This window comes from Natator depressus, chromosome 6 (assembly GCF_965152275.1).
Source record: "Natator depressus isolate rNatDep1 chromosome 6, rNatDep2.hap1, whole genome shotgun sequence".
NCBI lineage: Eukaryota > Metazoa > Chordata > Testudines > Cheloniidae > Natator > Natator depressus.
Window position 1 is genome coordinate 10063875 of NC_134239.1, and position 24518 is coordinate 10088392.

Below are 24518 nucleotides of genomic sequence, written 5' to 3' on the forward strand. Positions count from 1 at the left end.
CCTCATGAATAATATAAATGTCAATTTATAGATGATTGCTTCAGTTTATAACTTCAGTGTTTATAAAGCTTTAACCCCTTGTCATTTGGCTTTTAGATGACCAGTGAAATGGAGACAGGATTTCTAAATCTCCTTCCAGCTGTGAAATGCATATCACCAATAGAAGTACTAGAGATGCTTACAAATAACAGTCCTGGAGCTGCTGCTGAAGTGGAACAGCAGCTGTTGGACAGTGACACATTCAGGGGTGATGCCTTCCAAAGGTCATACCAGTACATCAGCAGATACCAGCGAAAGGCCGATCTTGACAGCTTCTGTTTCACCCCTAGGAATGCTGAAGGGACCCAGGAAGAGTGTCTGAGGCTCTTGTTGGAGTCCTGCGGGAGAAAAAACCCTTCCTGGACTGAGCTCAGCAACTTCACGCGCTTCCTAAACCTCCAATTAATGAAGTGTGAAAACTCAGTGTTCTGCAGCAGCAAATTAGCTGGAGAGGAATTTAAGGGGTTTAAAGCATTTATTGTAAAATTTATGATCACCATGTCCAAGGACTTTGCCTTGCCTTCTCTAGCCATGGCAGATGAAAGCTCCCCCAGTGAAGTGGATAAAATGGATGAGGACAGTGTATTGAGAGGGTACCAGTTAAGACGCAAGTGGGAGCAAGAGTCTCACCCCTACATAATTTTTCATGCTGACAACCACTCCATGGAGTTCTTGGGTTTCCACATCAGTCGGAGTTTTGATGCTGTTGACGCACATTCACGGGTTGTTCTGGAGAAGAAGGTTATTGACCGACATTTATATCTCACCCTTGAGGCTCAGAAAGTCCCTTTCAATAAAAAGTTTGAAGATCTGTCCAGACAAGAGCAGCTAGAAACTCTCTGCAGCGTATTCGGTGTGAGAAGCTCCCAGGACCCAGATGAATCCTACCAGCTGACCCTGGACAATACCATGAAAATGCTGGCCATTCACCTGAGGTTCCAGTGTGGGATCCCCGTGATCGTCATGGGCGAAACAGGCTGTGGGAAGACCAAGTTGGTGCAGTTCATGTGCAGCTTGCAAAGAGCAGGAAGGGATGTTCAGAATATGATCCTGGTGCGTGTTCATGGAGGCACCAGCTCCAAAATCATCCACCAGAAAGTCAAGGAAGCCATCGAGCTGGCGCGCTACAATGAAGAGACGCACAACATGGACACGGTGCTGTTCTTTGATGAAGCCAACACCACCGAAGCCGTGTTTGCAATTAAAGAGGTCCTGTGTGACCAGAGTGTGAATGGAGAGCCAATCTCCACCACTCGCTTAAAAGTGGTGGCTGCTTGCAACCCTTACAAAAGGCACACCAAGGAAACCATTGAGAAGCTAGAGAAAGCCGGCTTGGGGTACAGAGTTCGGAGTGAAGACACCCTAGAAAAGCTGGGCTACATCCCTTTGAGGCAGCTGGTGTATCGGGTGCAGCCTCTTCCACCGAGCATGTTGCCTCTTGTCTGGGACTTTGGGGAAATAAATGAAAAGACTCAGAGTTTGTACATCAGACAGATTGTTAAATCCATCATGAAAGACAAGCTTCCCGAAGACAACATGGATGTTTTTACCTCTGTCATTTCCACCTCCCAGAAGTTTTTAAGAGAAAAGAGAGAGGAATGCAGAATCACCAGCCTCCGGGACATAGAGCGCTGCATGGGGGTGCTGCTGTGGTTTTATAACTTAAGAGACCTGCTTTTTCCTCTGATCGACGAAAAAAAGAGTGGGGCTCAACATTCACAGGACCAAGACCCATCCATTCATGCCCTTGCAAAGGGATGTGAGAAAGATCAGATATCTCTATTAAACGAAGCACAAAGATCTCTGGTTCTTGCAGTTGGGGTTTGCTATTATGTATCTCTCGAGAGTCGCCAAGATTATCTGAAAGAGATAGCGAAATGCTTCTCTGTGCCTGAATCCCTGCTTCAGCAAGAGATTGTACTTTGCCAAGAGGTGTTCCTGGATAACCTCTCTGTTCCCAAGACAACAGCACGGAACGATGCCCTCAGGGAAAACATCTTCATGATGGTCATATGCATGGACCTGAGAGTGCCGCTCTTCCTTGTCGGGAAGCCAGGTAGCTCCAAATCCTTATCTAAGACCATAGCCGCTGATGCAATGCAGGGCAGATTGTCTAAAACAGAATTGTTCAAACGCTGCAAGCAAGTCCAGCTGGTGTCATTCCAGTGCAGCCCTCATTCCAAGCCAGAAGGAATCATCTCCACTTTCAAACAATGTGCACAGTTCCAAAGGGGCCAGAAACTGGAGGAGTTTGCCTCTGTGGTTATCCTGGATGAGATAGGCCTTGCAGAAGACTCACCTGAGATGCCCCTGAAGACACTGCACCCTCTTCTTGAAGATGGTTGCGTTGATGATGAAGCCCCAGAACCGTACAAGAAAGTTGGCTTTGTTGGCATTTCGAACTGGGCCCTGGACCCTGCTAAAATGAACCGGGGCCTCCTTGTGTTCCGGACCGACCTCAACAAAGACGAGCTGGTAAAGACAGCCAAGGGAATCTGTCCTGATGAGACGCATGTTACCAAGATTGGGCGTTTGTTCCCCCCCCGGCTGACTTCTATTGTAAGATATTAAAGGAACAGTCCATGGAATTTTTTGGGCTCCGTGACTTCTACAGCCTCATCAAAATGATACTGTCCTACACCAAGAACATAAAAAGCGTCTCTCAAGAAGGGGAGCTCATTTCAAAAGCAATTCTGAGAAACTTTGGAGGTTTAAAAGATCTGAATCCTTTAGAGCTGTTCAGAAAGTACTCACCCATATCTCTGCCTTCCAACTTAGAAACCATCCATACAGTTCGTTTGTTACAGGAAAATTTAGACAAGAAACAGATGGGGTTTGTATCTAGATACTTGTTGCTGTTAACAACAAACCACGCGGCTTTCCAGATCATACAGATGACCAAACTCATGGACATAGAGAACTGTGATATTATATTTGGCTCAGGTTTCCCACGGGACCAAGAATATTCACAGGTGTGTCGGTCTGTTAACAGAGTGAAAATCTGCATGGAAACAGGCAGGCCCGTCATTCTCTTAAACATTCAAAACCTGTATGAAAGCCTTTATGATGTGCTGAACCAGTGCTTTGTCAGATTAGGAGGAAACTATTATGTCGACCTTGGCCTTGGAACTCACAGAGTTAAATGCCGCGTGAAGGAGGAGTTCAGGTTGATTGTGATTGAGGAGAAGGACGTGGTTTACACACAGTTCCCCACCCCACTGTTGAACAGGCTGGAGAAGCACTGCTTGGAGATGAACACCATTCTACACTGGCAGCAGAAGGGCCTGAGGATGGAGCTGGGCAAATGGGCCAAGTTGTTCGTCACTACCAAGAACACGGACTTCTGCTGCACGAGGCCGGCAGACCGGGCTCCCCAGGAATGTGATGTTTTCATTGGTTTCAGCGATGACACTTCTGCCACTGTTGTTCTGCAGTGCTCTCCGAGTGGCCTTCAGGGGATCTGTCTGCCTAATGAAGAGTCAGTCCTCGCAGCTTCTAAAAGCAAACTCATCGAGTGTGCAACCCCCGATTCCATCCTGCGCCTCAAATATTCTCCGCTGGAGGACGCAGAGCAGATTCAGGACCTGTACTTTGGAAAGCAGAAGCACAATGGCCTGATTGACATTCTGAGGGGAGCCGTGAATCAAGAGTCAAATGCAGATGGCACCAATGGACTGTGCCTGGAGGTGAGAGGTTTTATTTCAGTGTTGTTATAATGGGCCTGATTCTAAGAGGTGGGGGCAACCAGAACTCCAGCTGCTTTCCGTGATAACTGCAGGTGCCCCTGAAAACACAGTATTAGACGACGACGATGACTGCTACTACTGTTATTATTTATCGTTCACATTAAGGTAGCACCGATGGACCCCAGTCACAATCGGAGCCCCATTATGCTAGGCACTGTACAAACATGTGGGAAGGATGTTGACAAATTGGAGAGGGTCCAGAGAAGAGTCATAAGAATGATGAAAGGATTAGAACACAAGCCTTATAGCGAGAGATTCAAGGAGCTCAATCTATTTAGCTTGACTAAGAGAAGGTCCAAAGCTGACTTGATGACAGTCTATAAGTGGGAACAAATATTAGCTAATGGGCTCTTCAGTCTGCTCGGTATAACATGATCCCATGGCTGGAAGTTGAAGCTAGACAAAATTCAGATTGGAAATGAAGCATACATTTTTAACAGTGAGGATTATTAACTATTGGAACAACTTACCAAGGGCTGTGTTTGAACTCTATTAGTGGCAGTCTTAACACTGAGGTCGGATTTTTTAAAAAGTTCTGTTCTGCTTCAAACAGGAATTGTTCTGGGGAAATCCTATAGCCTGTGTTAGACAGGAGGCCAGACTAAATGATCACCATGGTCACTTCTGGCCTTGGAATCTATGAAGTTCTTGTCTTCAACAAATTCTTGCGGCAGTGAGTTCCACAGACTAATTACATGTGTGAAAAATGATTTCTTTTTATCAGTTTTGAATTTCCCACCTTTTATTTTCATTGACTGTCCCCTTGTTACTGTGTGATGAAACAGGGAGAACAGATGCTCCTTATCTTGCTTCGCTAGATTAGTGAGCATTTTAAAAATTTGGATCCAGCCCCCTTTTATTCATCTCCTTTCTGTGGTAACAATCCCACTCCTTCAGTCTTTCTACAGAGCAGTGTTTTTCTAGGTTCTTTGACTTTGTCATTATAGGTAAAAAGTTTGTGGTTTTGAGAAACTAAGAAGTAAGTTCTATATATAAGAACATAGGAGTGGAAGGGACCTTCTGGAACATCTAGTCCCATCCTTGCTCACATAGGCAACTCTGTCAGATAATTCCCTTAATAAATTTATCAAGCTGCATCTTAAAACCAGTTTCTTCTAAATTTATTCATGGCCAATTTATCCCCATTTATTTCTGTGCCAACATTGTCCTTTAGCTTCAATAGCCCTTCTCTCACCATGGTTTTTACCCCCTGATGTATTTATAGAGAGCAATAGGAACCCCTCTCAGCCTTCATTTTATTAGGCTAAACCACTCTTCCAGTGTCATCTTGTAAGATCAGCTCTCCATCCCCCTGAGCATCCTAGTAGCTCTTCTCTGCACCTGCTCAACTTTGAATTCATATGTAGGTGGGTTTCTGCTAAGTGCCTATTTGCCTAACTCTGCATCTTACCCAGCTCTGTCTGCATCTTACCCAGCTATCCCAACCAGGCCTAAGATCCTCCAGCCTTATTCACTTTCTGGGCTTTGGGCCAGTGAAAGAGAGTCATTATTATTGTGGCCATTGCAAGGAAACTCTTATGATCCACTGATGTTTGGTGTTGGTACCTCATGCTATGGTCTTGTCAAAACCCATACAGCATGTGTCTGGAGGGGACATGTTTCAGAACAGGGCTTTCTCCCCTCCCAGTCAATGCTGACTCCAATGCCCCAGTTCTGGCGCTAGAGGGCGCTGTGCTACAGGGAGTGGGATGGGGGCTCTGTAGGGAGTGCTCTCCCCTCTCAGTCAGGGCTGATCCCAACGCCCCAGTGCAGCGCTAGGGAGCGCTGCGCTGCAGGAAATGGGGTGGTTCGTGGCTTGGTTTTTCAACAAAAAAATCAACATTTTCCATGAGAGGGAAAAACCCATTTTCACATCAGTTCTATTGGGCAGCCGTTCAAAAGTCCGGTAAAGGAATGATTTTTATTGCAGTTTTCCTATGTCTTTACAATAGCAAAATCAGGTGCAAAAATCTTGCCTAAATTGACCTTCTTTTTCATAGGTTTCTACACATGCCAGACTTCTAAACCAGAGAGATTTGGAAGTGGTAAGGGAGAGACTGAACCTCCAAAATAAAATCCGCTGTCTTTTTCTCAGTCAGTTTGACACAGAACATGCATTCCGCCAGGAACTTAGGTAAGGAGTTTTTTTGGTCCTACTTTTTTTCTTGTTGTTTAGTCTTGTATGTGATTTTTTTTTATGTCTTCAGTGTGATTTTTTAAAAAGTATCTAAAGAGACTTTTTCATCTTGTGCAGTAAGTTTTTCAGAGAATCGACTGAAGAGAAACTGCTTTTTGTCCAGTTCAACTTTGACGAGCCGCAGAGCAGCAAAAGGCTTCTTGCCTGTGCAAAGTAAGTAGCTTTTCTTATCATTTTAGGTCCCAATACAGTGGAGGAGTTAAGCGTGTGGTTCAATGATTTGCTGAATCGGGGCCTTATAAAATAACCATGGTGGTTCTGTGCTAGTGCATCTTCCTGCTGATGGAATTTCCAGCGCTCCACTCCATTGCAGTGTCTGAGGGAGGCTGAATGGGAAAAATAAGGCTGTCAAAAGCATCTTGAAGGCCAGCTCGGCACCCAACCTTAAACAAAAGCAGGTTTTCCCATAATCTAGCCGTTTTGGGAACTGGGGCTTGGATAAAAATCACCAGACTTGCAACAGTCAGTACCCATTGCAAACAGCAGGGATGGCTGATTGTGCTGGTGTCACCTCATATAATGGCAAAAAGTCAAAAGCAGACTCAAGGCTGGTCTAAAACTTAGATCAACCTTGCTACGAGTCTCAGGGGTGTGAAAAAGTCATACCCTTGTATGTAGTTAAGGCAACCTAAGCCCCAGCGTAGACTGTACTAGGTTGATGGAAGAATGCTGTCAACCTAGCTACCGCCTCTTGGGGAGGTGGATTATCTATAGCGACAGGAGAATCCCTCCCATTGCTCTAGTGAGTATCCACACTGAATCGCTACAGCGGTGCAGCTGTGCCACTGTAGTGGTTTAAGGGTAGACATAGGCTTACTCTCAGACGTTACAGTGGAGAATGGAAACAGGGTGAAATACTGTCTTCACTGAAGTCAAAGGGAGCTTTGGCACTGATTTCAAGATATCAGGATTTCAACCAGAGGGAAGAGACTGCTGGAGAGACAGATAACACCTCTTCTGTCTTGATTGTGGCCTAAAGGACCTACGTGGAGAGGACAGTTCTGAATGCAAAAAAGGCAGAATGAGATCCAATATCTGGGAGCTGAAATAGGGTGACCAGATGTCCCGATTTTATAGGGATACTCCCTATTTTTGTGTCTTTTTCTTATATAGGCTCCTATTCCCCGCCCCCGTCCCAATTTTTCACACTTGCTGTCTGGTCACCCTAAGCTGAAATGAGACAAATTCAGACTAGAACTAAGGTGCAAATTGTTGACAGGGAGGGGAATTAACCATTGGAACAGCTCACCTAGGGATGGGGTGAATCTCCATCACTGGGAGTCTGTAAATCATGGCCGGGCATCTGTTTCTAAAAACTCAACTCTAGCTCACACAGAAGTTGTTGGGCCGGATTCAGGAATCACCAAGTGAGATTCTTTGACCTGTGCTATCATGCAGAATGTCAGACTGGATGGTCAGAAGGTCTTTTCTGACCTGAAGATCTATGAAGCTATGAATCTTACTTCTGTTGTGTTTTCAGGTACTGCATAGTGGATGAGAGAAGAAAAGCAAAAAAGACCAGTCCATCACATGCCGTCGTCATAACCAAAGTCCCAAGGATACTTGGGGGGTGCAGTTACCTGGCATTCAGTGGTGGTAAGAATGTGTCTTGATTTGGAAAAAAATTGAAAGCAAGAGGGATTGTTAAAATTATTGCAACATTCTGAATAATTTTTAACCATCTTAATTGCTGTTCAGGGTGGAATCTTCAGTAGCATGTAAGGCCTGGTGTTTTAAAGGTATTTAGGCATTGCTGTGCTCACCATTGCAATGCCTAAGTCCCATTTTCTAAAGGGATTTAGGCACTTAGGACAGTCAATGGGATTTAGGCTCCTAGGTGCTTAAATCACATTTGAAATTGAGACTTAGGCTCCTAAATCAGTTATGTGTTGCAATGCTGAGCACAGCAACACCTAAATAACTTTAAAGATCTGGGCCTAAGTGACTTACAAGCATAACTACCGTTTCAATAGAACTTGTGCTTTAAGTAACATGGGGGAAAGCTAGTCAAAATTTAACCAAAAAGTGGAATTTCAACAAAAACAATTCCCCCCCCCTCCAGGAATCTGTTCTTTTTGGTGGGAATTCTTCACCCCAGCCCCCCATTTAGATCAAAATGTGAAGTTTTGATGAAAAATGTCACAGAAATGTCAAAAATCAAAACAAATTCTGTTAGCTGTAGTTGGGAACTCTTAGGGGAAAAGGCTGGTGGTGCTGGATGTTCAAGAAAGTGAGCTTTCTCCCCAAATGATAAAAATCACACATGGACAGAAGGGTAGACTGTATCTGAGAAAGCAGTGACTCTGCAAGGATCTAGGGGTCACAGTGGACAAAGTAGCTCAGCATGAACTCCCAGTGCAATGCTGTGACAACAACGGCTAATGAGATCCTTGGATGTATAAACAGGAGGAGTGAGGAGCAGTAGGGAGATGATTTTACCCCTGTATATGGCATTGGTGAGGCAAACACTAGAATACTGCATCCAGTTCTAATATTTATGTTTTAAAAAGGATGCTAAAAATTGGAGAAGGGGCAGAGCAGAGCCACAAAAATGATGTGAAGGCTGGAGAAAATGCCTTACAGTGTGAGACTTAACCACTGGAACAAACTACCAAGGGAAGTGGTGGATTCTCCATCCCTTGATATCTTCAAATCCAGATTACATGCCTGGCTGGAAAGATATGCAAGTTATTGGGCTCAATACAAGGGTAACTTGGTGCAATTTAATGGCCTGTGTTATACAGGAGGTCAGACTGATGATCGAATGGTCCCTTCTGGCCTAAAACTCTGTGACTCAATGACATTTTGTGGTCTGTTCCATTTGTGCCTCTGCAGGTGAGTGGCGCGCTGTTCACTTGGATGACCTGCTGCCTCCCGAGACCTTTGCAGCCAATCTGGGACAGCTCTCCAAAATGACAGTTGCTGAGATTTTCATGATCAGCACCCAGCAGGGAACCGACACAAGTAACTGAATTCCTGCTTTAAACCCATCTCTGATGTGTTGTTCTACCTTCTGCCGTTTCCCTGCCCGTATAAGGGATGGTAACATCAGTGGAGTGAAGTTTAATCAGATAAGGAGACATCACCGTACGTTTAAAAGCGACTGTGCAAATGGAGCTGTGGGGTTCCACGCACATTCCCTGTGAGGACTCAGTAGTGATTTAGGCTACACACCCGCACAGAGACGTAAGAGGGGGGTAGGGAATCTCGTAATGCTCCTGCCTGGGTTATCCAGTCCACGGGTCCACTTGCGCAGGAGTCAGAGGCAGTCATTGGGTTTACTATGGCGGCAATGGTGCCATCGCCCTGGGCCCACGCTTGGAAGCGGCTGTCACTGTGCCTCAGTGGATCACAACTGAGAATACCAGACTGCTGAGAAATGGGGCAGACTCACGCCAAATTGGTGGTTATTCTTCCATGAGAGCTACCAAACTGCTCACAAAAGTAACTTCAGTCTCACCACACTGGCTAACAAGAAGTCAGAAATGCAGTCTTCTCAGGCACTCCAGCCCTTGTTGAACCTCTAGAGTTAATGATGAGTGGTTATTTTAAACCAGTTTAATCAAACAAAGGGTTCTTCTGATCCAAAGGACCAGCCACATACCCAGGTCAATGTATGACTCCGATTTTACCCAGTAATCACACTGTTGCCAATCCTTAAGTATCTAATATCTGAAGGTTTTGATGCAACAGATAAGTAACATGCAATTGCTCATCATTCAAGGTTGTCCAGAGGATTCTATTGCCCCTGAAGATGCTGAAAAAGCCAATTACTCCCGAGAGGAAAATGTAAGTGTCTTATTTATCTTGCCTGCCATAAGTGAGAACTATCAAATCCAGTCTCAGCTTTTCAGAAATAACAGGTCCAAATTGGGGCGGTCCCTGCTTCTCCGGTTTCACTGCCCAAGGGAGGAAAGGTTGCAGGGCATCACGCTTGGCGTTTTAGAGGAGAACACCAGCCATCCTCCCTTGTTAAGTAGTGTGGGAAAGGCATTAGGAGTAAGTTTCAGGACTTCTTGGTTCCATTTCTGGTTCTGTCACTGACTTCCTGTGTGACCTGGGGAAAGTCACTGAATGTCTCTGGCCTTCAGCTCCCCACCTGTGGCTGGGAGGGGGAATAGCGCTGCCAACGACATGGGGATAAACTCATTGGTGTTTGTGAGGTGCTCAGATATTGCAGAGATGGGGCAACATGAGACAGATACAGGAACTGCAGCCCTGAGATGCGGCACATGCCTCCCCAAACTGCTACAGAGATTGCCAGGGAGCAGCTCAGATGCTATTCTGCTGGTGGCCATGAAAGTGAAGAGGAAGGATGATTCTGGGCACTAGCCTGGGACTCAGAAGACCTTCCTTCAGTTCTTTGCTTTGCTGCTGGCTTCCTGTGTGTCCCTGAGTCAGTCTCTTGGTCTCTCAGTGTCTCAGTTCCCATCTGCCATATGGGGACAATAGCATTGCCCTGCCAAAAATTTTTCCAGCTGCAGCTGATCAACACTGAATTCATGATCAAACAAAGTGTCCAGAAAGCTGTGATCCAGCTGGAAGATAAGAAAGACAACAGCCAGCGAGCTACAGAAAGGATACAGATTCTCTGTGGTGCACTTTTTCAGTCTCAGAGCAAAAATAGATGTGAGTATAAATAAAAGGCCTTGTATTTGTGTGTGACTGGCCATTACAAGAACTTTAAGAAAAGGAATTGGATGGATTAGTGGTACAATAGCTAGGGCACTAGCTTTACAGCTGTGGATTCCTGGGTAAAAATATGCCATTTAGACATCAAATGAAAAATGAGCGTGGCGGTCTTTCATGTTGCTGTGCTGTCAACATTTGTTACGTTCTACACAATTATTCAAGGCAACTGTGCAATCGTCCTTAGTGATTAAATGGGATCCAACTTTAAACAAACTAATGTGTAAATATTTCAAACTAAGTAGATGGAAGGTGTTTTTTTTTTAATGGAGAGAAACTATAGCCCAATGGTTCTCAACCTATTTACAGTTGTGGGCCACATCCAATACAACCTATATGGCTCTGAGGATGTCACATGGGCTGCTGTTCTGTGCTGATTGAGCCACAAGCAGCCCGCAGGCCACAGGTTGAGAACCACTGTGTCAGGTGACACTGAAAAGTGTCCATTTTCCTTGGAAAATGTTAACTTTTCATCTAAAAACTGAGCAACCAAACAGCCAAAATCTAAAACCTTTCAATTTGGAAATGCCACCCAAATGTCTCTTGGGAGCTGTAGTTTGGTTACATCCATGCCCTCTTTCTCGTCTGTGGGCTGGGCTCCCAGCTGGACTACATTTCCCATGATGCTCTCTGGCTATGGGAGTCCTATGATATATCTTGGTGCCTCAGGAAGTGGAGACACCATAGTGCATCGTGCGAGATGTCATCTGGCTGGGTTGCCTGGCCCATAGAGGAGAATGGAGCTATGGGGCACTTGTCACAGGACGCTTCTTCAGCTGTCCAGTGTGCCTCATTGCATAGGTTGTTTCCATGGTCCCTAAAACACAAATATGCCCAGGCTGTTTCCTTTTCATCATGTATACCTTTATTCTTCAGTTCTCCAGCAAACAGATCATGACACAGGGACACTGCAGGAGGAGACTTCTACACAGCTTCTCTCCTCTGCACAGCGCACCCTCTGAGCTCTTCCACAACTTCCTGTTCTTCCCCATTATATTCTCCCCATTCCTGCTAATTGTCATCAATCCAGCAGTTACCACACAGGTTTTTGTAATCGACCAAGAGAAAGTGTTTAATTCCTCCCAGCCAAGCTTGCAGCCTTTTCTGTACTGCAGTGATGTCAGTGATCAGGGTGGTGCAGCCAGCTCTCGGTCACAGGCACACAAACGATAACTCTCCTGAGGCACCATGGTGGCATTTCAGAATCAACATTTTTTCATTTTAGATTTTTTTTTGGCTGAAAAGTCAAAATCTTCCATGGAGAGAAAAGAAGTTCTAACCAGCTGTACTTTTTAAATACTAGTGGACTGCTTCAGTTTCTAGCCCAGGTGGGAGTGGGTTTTGCTACAACATGGACGTAATTGCACTGAATTCAATGGTATAATGACAGATCTACACCAGAGTAACTGAAAAAAGTGAGGGTATGTCTACACTTAAAACGCTGCAACTGCACAGCTGCACCGCTGTAGCACTTTAGTGTAGACGCTACCCACGCCGATGGGCTTCTACCATCAGTGCAGGTAATCCCTCTTACTGAGAGGCAATAACTAAGTCGACGCAAGAATTTGTCCATCAACCTAATGCTGCCTACACCAGGGGATAGGTCACTATAGCTACATCTCTTAGGGGTGTGGATTTTTCACCTGCTTGAGAGACGTAGCTATGCCAATGTAAATCCTTAGTATAGACCAGACCTGAGAGCCACATGGAACCCTCAGTTGCTACAGCTCACTTTTTTCCGTGAACCCTTTATCTAAGAGTTTCTTGATTCCAGTTGGAAGGTCAGATTGCTTAGGCCAAAGGAACTGTTTCAAAGAAGACAAACAGGAAATGTTTTTAGGAGAGTGGCCTTGAAAATGTTTTTTTCTCCCCTCCCACATGGTAAATTTCAACTTTTTGTCCAGAAACCAAACACCTGAAAACTGGAAAAAGAATTGGCCCAAAACTGCTGTAATCCAAAACGTTTTTGGCTGAAAATTTTCAGGTTTTGGGTTTTCTGTCAAAAAATCAAAAATGTGAGGAAAGCAGAGGCTTTCTGCCCTATTTTTCATTTAGTTGAAAACACAATTTGCAATTAAGAAAATGTTGATCAGCCCTATTGTGAGATAAAGTGATTTATTTTTCTTTTATGGCTAGTTGCTCATCATTTTATGGTCATCTTGAAAAGGAGAATTTGTAACCTTTTACAAGAACGAGAGAAGCTGAGTGAGGAACCTAGAGAGTGGATTTTCCGCAGAGCTCTGTCTAGTGAGTTCATACTTGAAGGCACTTCATTCAGGTAACGTTGTATGTTCTTCTATAGCTGCATCATGTTGGCCATTTGAATTTCAAATAGTTCCATTTTTTTGGAATACCAAAGAAAAGTGATATGTTTGTTTCACGTCACTTAAAGAATTACTGTAAGGGGCTTGGGTACAACAGTGATGAGATGGTATAAGAACTTATATAGAAGACTAGCATATGTTTTAAAAATCACAATTAATCAGGGTATTGGCAACAAAATCTTAGATCATTCGACAGTTAAAGGGTCTTCTTTGTAACAAGAACAAAATTGATCAGCTGAATGAAATGTGCCGAACCCTGCAGATAAATAACTTGAAAGTTTTGGAAATTCATATTTATGGTATTCAGCCACTGCAGACAGCTGACTCCCAAACTGCTTGAGAGACATCACCCAGCCAATGCTAAATTTGCTCCCTGTTTTGTCCTGTGTGGACAGGAAGGAGGGAAGGAAGGATAGCTCAGTGGTTTGAGCATTGGCCTGCTAAACCCAGGGTTGGGAGTTCAATCCTTGAGGGGGTCATTTAGGGATCTGGGGCAAAAATTGGGGTTTGGTCCTGCTTTGAGCAGGGGGTTGGACTAGATGACCTCCTGAGGTCCCTTCCAACCCTGATAGTCTATGATGACTATGATTGTTGGATATTTACATAGTTGTATCTTAGGGCCCAGCCCTGCAAAGCAACCCTCATATTACAGACACACGGAATGAGCTGGTTAAGCGGGGGGAGGTGAAAGAATTATTTTATAAGACATGTTGTTCCTTGTTTTTAAGGCATGCTGTCTGGAATCATTTGGAAGACATTGTGGCAAATATGTTTGCTCAAATTCTAGCAATAATTGATGCAAACAACAACTTGGATCATATCTCTCAAGAAACTCCTTTCTCTGACCTCTGGCTCCAGATGTTCAAAGATGAATCATTTCTGAAGATTAAGTATACTAGCAAGTAAGAAACCACTAGGAAAGCTTGGACTCTCAGGATTAGATCTGAGTGGGAAACATGGTGGAGAGTGTGTTTATTAAATAAGTACATGCTCAAGGAAGTGGGAAAGCAACAAATGTATAGAAGAATTAAGCCATGGACCTCACTGTATCAGAACTGTATGGAACTCACTGTATTGGAAGCCAGAAATTTAGTAGTTCTATTTAAACACAAGTAATCCCAGACAAATATGTGCACAGAATTACAGGCAAAGTCATTTCTGCCAGTTTTTATATGCATCATTATTCATTAGTGTTAGGAGGAGGAGGAGTATTTATAGATCCATAGATTTAAAAATCAGAAGGGAGTTTTAGAATAATAGAACCACAGGGTTAGAAGGGACCACAAGGGTCATCTAGTCCTAATCACTGATCTCTTTCAGGCCCCTCCCCCTAGGCACAGTTTATTAATTCACAAACTAACACAAAACAAAGTTATTCCCCTGCTGTAGGGGCCCAGAGGCCTTTCACTCTGCATTTGTCTGCTGCAGAGTAAGTCACAGGAGCCAGCCTCTTCGCCGACTGAGTACTCTCAGCCCTTTAGAGAGAACACTTGACCCCTTCCTAGCCAGGTCAGATAAAAGAATAGGCTGGCTGGCCCCAGGCCTATGGCCCCTAAAGTGGCAGACCACCCTTTTACAAAGGGGACAATAGATGAAATTGAAAGGCAGCAAATTCAAAACCAATCAAAGGAAATATTTTTCCCCCACACAACATGTAATTATCCTCTGGAACTTACTGCCACAGGAAGTTATTGAGGCTAAGAACTTAACAAGATTCAAAAAGGGACTGGACATTTCTAAGGATCACAAGACTATTCAGAGTTAATATATTGAATGCTGACAAAAAGTTTGGAAAGGATATTAAACGTTATGTTTCAATGCTTAAACCAATTTCTAATTGTTAGACACCTAATGTGGGAGGCAGATTACCTCCCATCTACTCCTGTGGGTTTTGACACCTTTCTCTGCAGCATCTGGTGCTGCTGGAGAGAGGAGATCGAGTTAGACGGACCTTGGCTCTGATCCCACCTGGCAGTTTCTCTTTTTTATTGAATTCCTTTCTAGGCATGTTTATCTTTTAAATGAAGCACATGTCTAGAAATGACTGAGGGGAATAAGACACATCTCTAAATTGCTTAACTCTCTCTCCCTCTTTTATATATATAAATGTGTATGTGGGTGTGTATATGTTTCTTTGTTTTTAAACACTCAAGGGCCCCTGATGCTAAGATTTCCGTGTTGTCAATGAGCGAAGACCCCAGCCTGTCCATGTTGTGCTGCTTTCCATTCAGCTGGGTTCTGAAAGCTCGCCTGGACAAGATATGGGAGACAGTCCTTCGGGTGAAAGGTAACTTCACACTTTCTGCATCTATTAAAATTAACTGCGAAAGAAAATATGGGACCCAATTCTCCTCTCTCTTTTGACAGGGTTAGTCCAGATCAGGTTTCTAGAAGAGCTACGTGGGATGGAGATATCCCATAAAAGAGAGCTCTGTAGTCTAGCATAGAGAAGCAGAACAAGATCCACTGCATGGGATCTGAAGGGAGACAAATTCACACAGGAAATTAGTACATTTTTAACAGGGAGGGAAATTAACCATTGGCCCAGCTCACCTAGGTATGGGGTGGAATCTCCATCACTTGGAGTCTTGGTTGTGCTTAAGTAAAGTTGATTGAAAAATTTTAATCAAAACAGTTTGGTGTCAGAAAATGCCATCTTGAGAACTGAAATTTTTCATGAAATTGTGTCAATTTAGATGAAATGTTATTAGAAAACAAATTGGGGAAAACTAGAAAATGTCAAAGCATCTTGTTTCAACGTTTTCAGGATAAAAGTTTCATTCATTTTTTTTTGGTTCTAAATGACATTGTTTTGATGTTTTTGTTTTTTATACATAAAAATTAAATTAAAAATGGTCAAATCAAAATAAACCATTGCAAATTTATCAAAATTAATCATCTTGATTGTCCCAAACCAAAAAAATCATAACTTAATTTTGTCACAATTTTCAGATTTTGGCTTTTTGTTATGATTTGTGACAAAAAATGGAAAATGTCAGAATTTTCCATGGGACAGAAATTGATTTTCCAATCAGCTCTAATTCTAATGCAGTCAAATGCAAGTATTAAAGAATATAGGTCACTCTTACCAGATGGTGGACTGTATCCTGGAAATCAGTGACTTGGGAAAGGAATCTGCAGATAGATCTGGGGATGTAGGTACTCTCAGACATGCAAATCAGTAGGGCCTGTGCTTAAACTTTTGCTCCTTAAAGAAGTCTTGCTGGTGGGGGAAAGAGTTCCTCATTGAAGATTGCCCTATTAGACTGTCCGAGCTTCTTTGTCCTTTGCGAACTCCAGTCCTTCATTGCTTGAAGGAATCACAATTGCTCCACTCCCCACCCAGCTAGAATGACCTAGAGCCTCCCCACCCAACTAGAATGACCTAGAACACCGCATCATAATTCAAACAAGTAACCATTTATAATGGAGAAAAACAGGATTCCCATTGCCCTGCCATGCTTATACTCTTGTCCCACATTCACTTGCATATTAATAATTACTAAACAATATTTATAGTGATTTACTATAATTCAATAAGCCCCTCTCCTTTGCTCATTCTGTATCATCCTAGATTATCCAAAGGACCCTACTATGGACTCTGCTGAGATGTTTCAAAGCTCTATCTTGAACATGCCAGTGCCAGATGGCAATAGTCCAGAAATGGTTCAGCATTATGCCAGTGATTTTGTGAGGATGGCTTTTCCAGGGCAAGATGTTCAGGTTTATGAGGTAAACGGGTTTCTGCAGAAAAGCACTTTTAAACGTCACCAGGCTGAATGGTTGGGATGGGGTTACCAATGGTATAGCAGACAATTTAAACTTAATGCAGAAAAAAATAAAAAAACTTAGGGCCAGATCCACAGCTGGTGTTAATCGGCCCTTACTCCATTGGAGTCATTGGGGGCAGATTGCCAGCTCATGCAGAATATTTTCAATTTTTTGTAGATTTTTTTTTGATTGAAAAGGTCTTGCCTCAGCTTTTTGGAAAAAAGGTTTTGGATTTTTAACAGTCAAAATTTTCTGCCAAAAATAAAACCACTTCCTTTCCACTTCTGCTGTTTTTTGATAAATGCACTTTACTGAAACACTGTATTTGCTCTTAAATTACTGCTAAGTGCTTTCAACTTTAACTGCATTTTAACAACATTTTTGACTGGGGTAAGAGTTTCATACATCTTTCATTAAACACAGCAGCAACAGAGAACTTAATTCTATGGGTCAATCTCTATTCTTGTGGTTGACGATGAGTAGAAATAATACTTTTTATTTTATCGCCAGATTTTGTCTAATGTTCTCGTAACGGGTGCGAAGCGGCTCTGCACCTCTTTGGCACATGACAACGTGGGGTTTTCCCTGATTTGGCTGCACATTGAATATTTCTACCTACAAGAGAATTATCAGCTGTTCATCAATTTAGTAAAGAACGAGGAGACTCTAACCAGTGAGCTGCTGAAAGTTTATGAAGAAGACACAACTAAAATGGTGAGCGAGGTTATCTGAATAGTTTTTCATTGTAGATCTTTTCAACATATAATTGTAAATGGAGAATCATCATCAAGAGGCTGTTTTTACTGGATCCGACAAGGACTGGTCCTTCACCGTACGCTATTCAACATTTTTATTGATTATCTGGAAGAAAACATCAAATCATCACTGATAAAATTTGCAGTTGACACAAAGATTGGGGGAGTGGTAAATAATGGAGAACAGTCACTGATATAGAGCGATCTGGATTTCTTGGTAAGGTAGGTGCAAGAAAAAAATATGCATTTTAATACAGCTAAATGCATATGTATAGGAAAAAAGAATATAGGCATATTTATAAGATGGGGGTCTATCCTGTGAATCAGTGATTCTGAAAAAGATTTAGGGGCATGGTGATTAATCAGCTTATCATGAACTGCCAGTGTGATGCTGTTAGCAAAAGAGCGAATGCAATCCCAGGATACATAAACAGGGGAATCTTGAGTAGGAGTGGGGAGGTTGCATTACCTTTATATTTGGCACTGGTGGGACTGCTGCTGGAGTACTGTGTCCAGTTCTGGTGTCCACAAGTGATAGAGTGATAGAATCAAGGAGCTCAATTAAGAGAAAGCTCAGGGGTGAGTTGAGTACAGACTATAAGTACCAACATGGGGAACAAATATTTGATGATTGGATCTTTAGTCTAGAAAATAAAAGTATAAGAAGACCCAGTGGCTCAAAGTTGAAGCTAGACAAGTTCAGATTGGAAATAAGGTATAATTTTTTAACAGTGAGAGGAATTATCCATTGGAATAATTTACTAAGGGTCATGGTGGACTCTCCATCACTGGCAATTTTTCAATCCAGATTGGATATTTTTCTAAAAGATCTGCTCTAGTTCAAAGAGGAAATAATTCAGGAAGGTCCTATGGCCTGTGTTAGGCAGGAAGTCAAACTAGGTGATCACAGTGGTAATCTCTGATTCTAGGAATCCTCCATGTATTTCTCCACTTCCAATCATAGAATCTGTAGAACCATAGGGTTAGAAGGGACCACAAGGGTCATATAGTCTAGCCCAGTGGTTCTCAAAGCTGGTCCGCCGCTTGTTCAGGGAAAGCCCCTGGCGGGCTGGGCTGGGCCAATATGTTTACCTGCTGTGTCCACAGGTTTGGCCGATTGCGGCTCCCACTGGCGGTTCGGCACTCCAGGCTAATGGGGGCTGCGGGAAGTGATGCAGGCCGAGGGATGTGCTGGCTGCCCTTCCCGCAGCCCCCCATTGGCCTGGAGCGGCGAACCGCGGCCAGTGGGAGCCGTGATCGGCCGAACCTGCAGACGCAGCAGGTAAACAAATCAGCCCGGCCTACCAGGGGTTTACCCTGAACAAGCGGCGGACCAGCTTTGAGAACCACTGGTCTAGCCCACTGCCAAAATGCAGGATTTGTTGTGCCTAAACCATCCAAGGCAGATGGATCCAGTCTCCTTTTGAAAACCTACTGTGAAGGAGCTTCCAGGACTTCTCTGGGCAGTTTGTTCCATTGTCCTACTGTTCTTACAGTTAGGAATCGTTTCCTGAGATTTAATCTAAATCTGATACGCTATAGGTTGAACCCATTGCCTCTTGTCCTGCCCTCTGTGGCAAGAGAGAGCAACTTTTCTCCATCTTTTTTATGGCAGCCTGTAACCGTGCCTCCATGGGTCACAACTGAGAATACCAAATTCAGGCCAAACCACTGAGAAATACGGCAGATACACCCCAAGACTGGTGGTTAATCTTCAATAGGATATACCAAACCAGCAACAAAAGTAAACTTCTGTTGCACCACACTGGCGAACAAAAAGTCAGGAACGCAGTTTTCTTAGGTATTTTAATCATAGAATCATAGAATATCAGGGTTGTATGGTGGTAATACAAGTCCTTGTATTACCACCAAAAACACTGGATTTAAAGACGAGTGGTTCTTTAAAACCAGTCTCATCAAACAAAATGTTCTTCTGATCCCAAAGGACCAGCCACATCCTGGTCCATATATAACTTAGATCTTACCCAAAAATCACGCTGATGCCAATCTTTTATTAGCTAAAATCAAAAGGTTTTTTTATAAAAAGAAAGAAAGGTGAGAGTTAAAATTGGTTAAAGGAATCAAATACATACAATAAATGCAAAGTTCTTGGTTCAGGATTGTAGCAGTGATGGAATAAACTGCTGGTCTCAGTCAAGTCTCTGGTTGCTTCCAAATCCTTGAAAGGTCCTCAGTCCCTTGGTTTGAATGCTCCCATTAGTATAAGTCCATAGTCCAGAGGCTGGAGCAGGAAAGAGGCAAAATGGAGGGCCTTTTATAGCTTCTGCTATGTGGAGGGAAACCCCTTGTTTCAAACAAAGCCCTCAGCACAGCTAGTGGAAAATCACAGGTGACAAGTGTCAAAGTTTGACTCAGACTCACAATTTATCAGACCACTCTGTTTTATTAGCAAAGCTGCTCTGCTAATACATTTAGAAGTGAGCCCCCCGAGTGGGGCTTGTGTCTCTTAATTTATACAGTTTTTTTGGAGAACAAGTTACAGAGAAGTTACAGACAAAAGAAGAAAAAGATTTTAGTCACCACCCTTCGAGATCCCTGAGACCAGTCACGTATCTTCAATTACCTGCCACCCTTAACAATCTCCTTTAACAGCTTCCAGTTAACTTAACTAATTGCCCTTCACACCTTCCATTCTGATGCCTGCTTCTTAGACGTGCTGGCTCTATCTTAATTGCTTCTCCATTCAAAAGCTAACTGTCCCTACGTGTGCTCCCTCAGATACTTTGTAACATGTTTTGGCATGCCCTCTCACATACAATGTATCCAGCATGTCCCCTTATACAACGTTATACTTATACAATGTTATACTTCCACAATCCCCCCTTTCGGTCAAGGCTACGCCCATGACCAATGACTTACTGGATTCCATACATCAATCGTTCTTTTTCATTACTTTCACTGGTGACATTTAACAACATTAGATTAGCACTCTGGTTAGGGGTAACCTGATGGATGGTGTGTCTTATGCAGTTTTGGATACAACAAGAAATCAATTGAAAACACACAAAGATTATTAGAATTCCAAATAGGATAGTCAGGATTCCTTGAAACAACCAGTTTCCCAGACTAGAGAAATTGAATAAGTTACTTATCCATTTCCACAAGGAACTTGGTTCTTCGTGGGGAAGGTATGCAATTTGCTCCAGATGGCTAGCACGATTTATTACCTCATTAGTATTATCAGGTATGTATACACAGCATTCTGTTCCAATTAGAGCACAGGTCCCTCCTTTGGCTGCCAGTATTATATCTAATGCCCGACGGTTTTGGAGGGCCACTTGTCGGACCGCTCCTGCTTCTTTGGCTAGAGCTTTTAAGTTCTGTCCTGTTTCATTGTCCATGATCCCAACCACCGCTTGTAACCTTAAAAGCCTTTTTGCATGATGGATTACCCCCCCTACTGGGACTAAAGAAATGCCAACAGCTTCTTCCCAAGTTAGGGGGCTTATGTTATCCACATACCATTTAGCATCTGGCAAGTCCCTCCTTTTTCGCCTGAAATTACGGAGGCGATTTCGTGGGAGGGATTGAAGCACCCGGAATTGTGGGAAAAGCTGAGCAGGATAACAGATACCTGACCAATTTGCTGGTAACACAGTGTAAGCATTTTCCCCACAAACCCAATGATGTCCCATTAAAGCTGGGAAGGGTTGACTGCAACCCTTTGACATGTAAGAATTTACGAAGGAGGAATAGTATCCCCCAAAGGGCACAGGATGATTTTCACTGGGAGAAGAGGTAGCATTCACATGACATTTGCAGATGGTGCTGTTTTTCTCAGGGAGGCTGTAGGGGGAGCAAGAGATTGAATCTTTGGTTTGATCCCAGGTTGAGAGGAAGTTTCCATACCCGGTTCGCCATTCTCCAACCTTGTTTGAATAGTCCCATACACCATGGGACACGATGTATTGGAGACAGCTGCTCCTCCCTAGATTCAGCCCTGTCCCATTACACACCCAGCACCAGTGGCCCTTTCCTTTCACCACACTTATAAGTTTAGGAACATATGTTTTTCCCAGCCCCCAAGTGTCATTTTCCTTCCATGTCCTTTTAAGTGGATAGGGTTCTCCAGCAAGCTCTGAGGAATTCAAAGGGATTGCCATGGTGGGGATACTAGCTTGTGAGTGAGCTGGGATGTGGCTGCAGACCCAGCAATTAGAAATATTCAGGATCTGGGCTATCTGCACCTGTTGTTGGATGAAAGAATTGTCACTGTCACTCTGGATTCCCCAGACCCTCAGGACACAGTAGCTGAGGATTAAGCTTCTCAAAGGACACATGTTGGAAGTAGGACCCTTTCTGGTTCCGACAACCCCTGTCGAGGGAACCGCAGTCACGGTTTTACATCCACCAGGCAGCAGGCGCTAGGCTCACTACTGCTTCTTGTTTGTTGGGTCCTGCTGTCTGCTTACCCTCTGCTTCTGGCAACCCTTACGAGAGCGCAGATTGTAAGGTATTGCAGGCTGTTCCTCTTTGTCTTCTGGGGTTGAAGCTGGTTCTGCGTGGTCTTGCAGAGGTGCTTGGTCCCCTTGAGGTGGCGCTGGCTTACACTGTGAGGCGTGGATCCATGCAGCGATGCCGGATAATTTCACTGCTGTCTGGGTGGTGAGCAGTACCTGGTATGGACCCTTCCACCGGGGTTCCAAGGCGTGCTTCCGAAGGTGGTGCCGCAGGTAGACCCAATCACCAGGCTCAAGAGTGTGACAGGCAGCAGAGGTGGGTTCCGTCGGCCAAGCTGCTCTCACCTGTGAATGGAAGGAGCTCACAGCTTGCATTAGCCCTTTGCAGTACTGGAGGAGCGTGCTGTGAGTTAGGTTTAGGTCTGGGGCTGGGGTAATAGTAGCCATTGTTCGCATAGGGCGTCCCATGAGGATTTCAAATGGACTCAATTTGTGTCTCTGGGATGGGGATGACCCAATTTCCATAAGGGCCAGTGGTAAAGCAGCTGGCCAGTTTAACCCTGTGGAACTACAGATTTTTGCCAGCTTATTTTAAGCCCACCATTTCGCCTTTCAACTGCCCCTGCACTCCGTGGATGGCAAGGGCAGTGCAACAGGTGGGTGACATGTAACACCTGGTTTAGATTTTGAACAATTTTTCCAGTAAAATGTGTTCCCCGGTCACTAGACAAAGTGGCAGGAATTCCCTTGGTAGGGATAATGTGGTTTAACAGACATTTTGCAACGGACAATGAATCAGCTTTGCGACAGGGAAAGGCTTCAATCCAACCCGAAAACAGACTTATTATAACTAAAATGAATTCATATTTCTGACACTTTGGCATTTGTACAAAATCAAGTTGCCAGTGTAGGAAAGGTGCTTGAGGCAAACCCCGGAACCCTTGTGTTACTTTTACAGATTTGCCTACATTGTGGCTTTGACAAGTAACACAAGCGGCACAGTGGCGGGTTGCAAAGGAGCTGAAATGGGGAGCCCACCACCCCGCCTTACTCATAGCAGAGACCATCCCCTCCTTGCTGACATGCGAAACACCATGTAGCAGGGCGGCTAGAGACGGGTAGAGTGAGAGGGGGGGCTACAAAGGTACCGGTGGGCGATCGCCAAAGGGAATCAGAATGCAAAGAGCAACCCAAAGCACTCCAGGAGTCTTTCTCTGTTTCTGGGGCAGAATCCTGGAGCTGAGCGAGATGAGACAGGGATGGTGGCGTTACAGAGACAGAGAGGGGACCAAGAAACACTTCTGGTGAAGGTTTTATAGTGGCGGCATGTTTTGCAGCAGCATCAGCAAGTGCATTACCTTTTGCCACCTCGGTGTCTGCTGCTGAGTGGCCAGTACACTTAACAATTGCCAAGGCAGACGGTAGTAAAACTGCATACAGGAGGGCGGCAATGTAGGGGCCATTCTTGATAGGGGTACCAGCAGAGGTAAGAAAACCTCGAGCCTGCCAGAGGGTGCCAAAGTCATGCACAACCCCAAAGGCATACCGAGAATCAGTAAAAATAGTGGCAGAGAGCCCCTCGGCTGGAAAGCAGGCACGGGTTAGAGCAATCAGTTCAGCCACCTGGGCAGAGGTCACAGAGGGTAAGGGCGCAGCTTCTATGGTCTCAGAGAGAGAGACCACAGCGTACCCTGCAAGAAGGTGGCCTTGGTCATTTCTATAACAGGACCCATCAGTGAATAATACCAGGTCAGAGTTAGGGAGAGGTACATCTGAAAGGTCGGGGCGCGGGACAGTGATAGTGGAGACAGTTGCAAGGCAGTCATGGGGTTCACCATCACTAGGTAAAGGAAGGAGGGTAGCAGGGTTTAACCGGGAGCAGCGCTTAATAGTGATATGTGAGGCTGAAAGCAGCAAAAGTTCACACCTAGTGATGCGAGCAGAGGAGAGGTGAGCAGCGTTGCGTTGCAGAAGGAGAGTTTCCACAGAATGGGGAACCATGAGAGTGAGAGGAGAGTGGAGGACAAGGGACTCAGACAGCTCGACCAGGCGCGCCGCAGCAGCTACAGCGCGTAGGCAAGGGGTAAACCCTGGGCTACAGGGTCCAAGGTTGCAGAAAAATAAGCCACAGGGCGATTTCTGTCACCGTGCTCCTGAGTAAGAACCCCGAGGGCACAAGCAGATTGTTCGTGACAGAAAAGGGTAAAAGGCTTGTCATAGTTAGGTAACCCTAAGGCAGGGGCAGAGGCTAAATTCTGATTAAGGGAGATGAAAGCAGCATTTGCTTCAAGTGGCCATGGCATGGGGTTAGGTACAGAGGATCGAGTGAGTTCTTGGAGTGGTTTAGCCAGAGAAGCATATTGGGGAATCCATTGCCTACAGAACCCTGTCATGCCTAAGAATTTTCTGACCTGGCGTGGAGAGCAAGGCTGGGGAAAGCTAAGGATGGCTTGTACCCGGGCTGGAGAGAGTGTACGGGAGCCCTGGGAGAGAAGGAAGCCTAGGTATGTGACAGAGGTTTGGCAGAGCTGCAATTTTGTGCGAGAAGCCTTATGACCCTTGTTCGCTAAAGCTGT

At 44.4% G+C, this 24518-nt stretch overlaps 1 protein-coding gene across 1 annotated transcript in view; it reads left to right on the forward strand.

Annotated features, from left to right (window-relative positions):
• LOC141989671 (E3 ubiquitin-protein ligase rnf213-alpha-like) overlaps nt 1-24518 on the forward strand; it is a 174349-nt gene that overhangs the window by 96803 nt on the left and 53028 nt on the right. The window contains 13 exon segments of the mRNA XM_074956604.1: nt 97-2581; nt 2584-3725; nt 5786-5919; nt 6040-6135; nt 7463-7578; nt 8818-8946; nt 9707-9771; nt 10461-10611; nt 12808-12949; nt 13724-13897; nt 15149-15282; nt 16570-16727; nt 17277-17480. Of these exon segments, the coding sequence (XP_074812705.1) occupies nt 97-2581; nt 2584-3725; nt 5786-5919; nt 6040-6135; nt 7463-7578; nt 8818-8946; nt 9707-9771; nt 10461-10611; nt 12808-12949; nt 13724-13897; nt 15149-15282; nt 16570-16727; nt 17277-17480 (5130 nt within the window).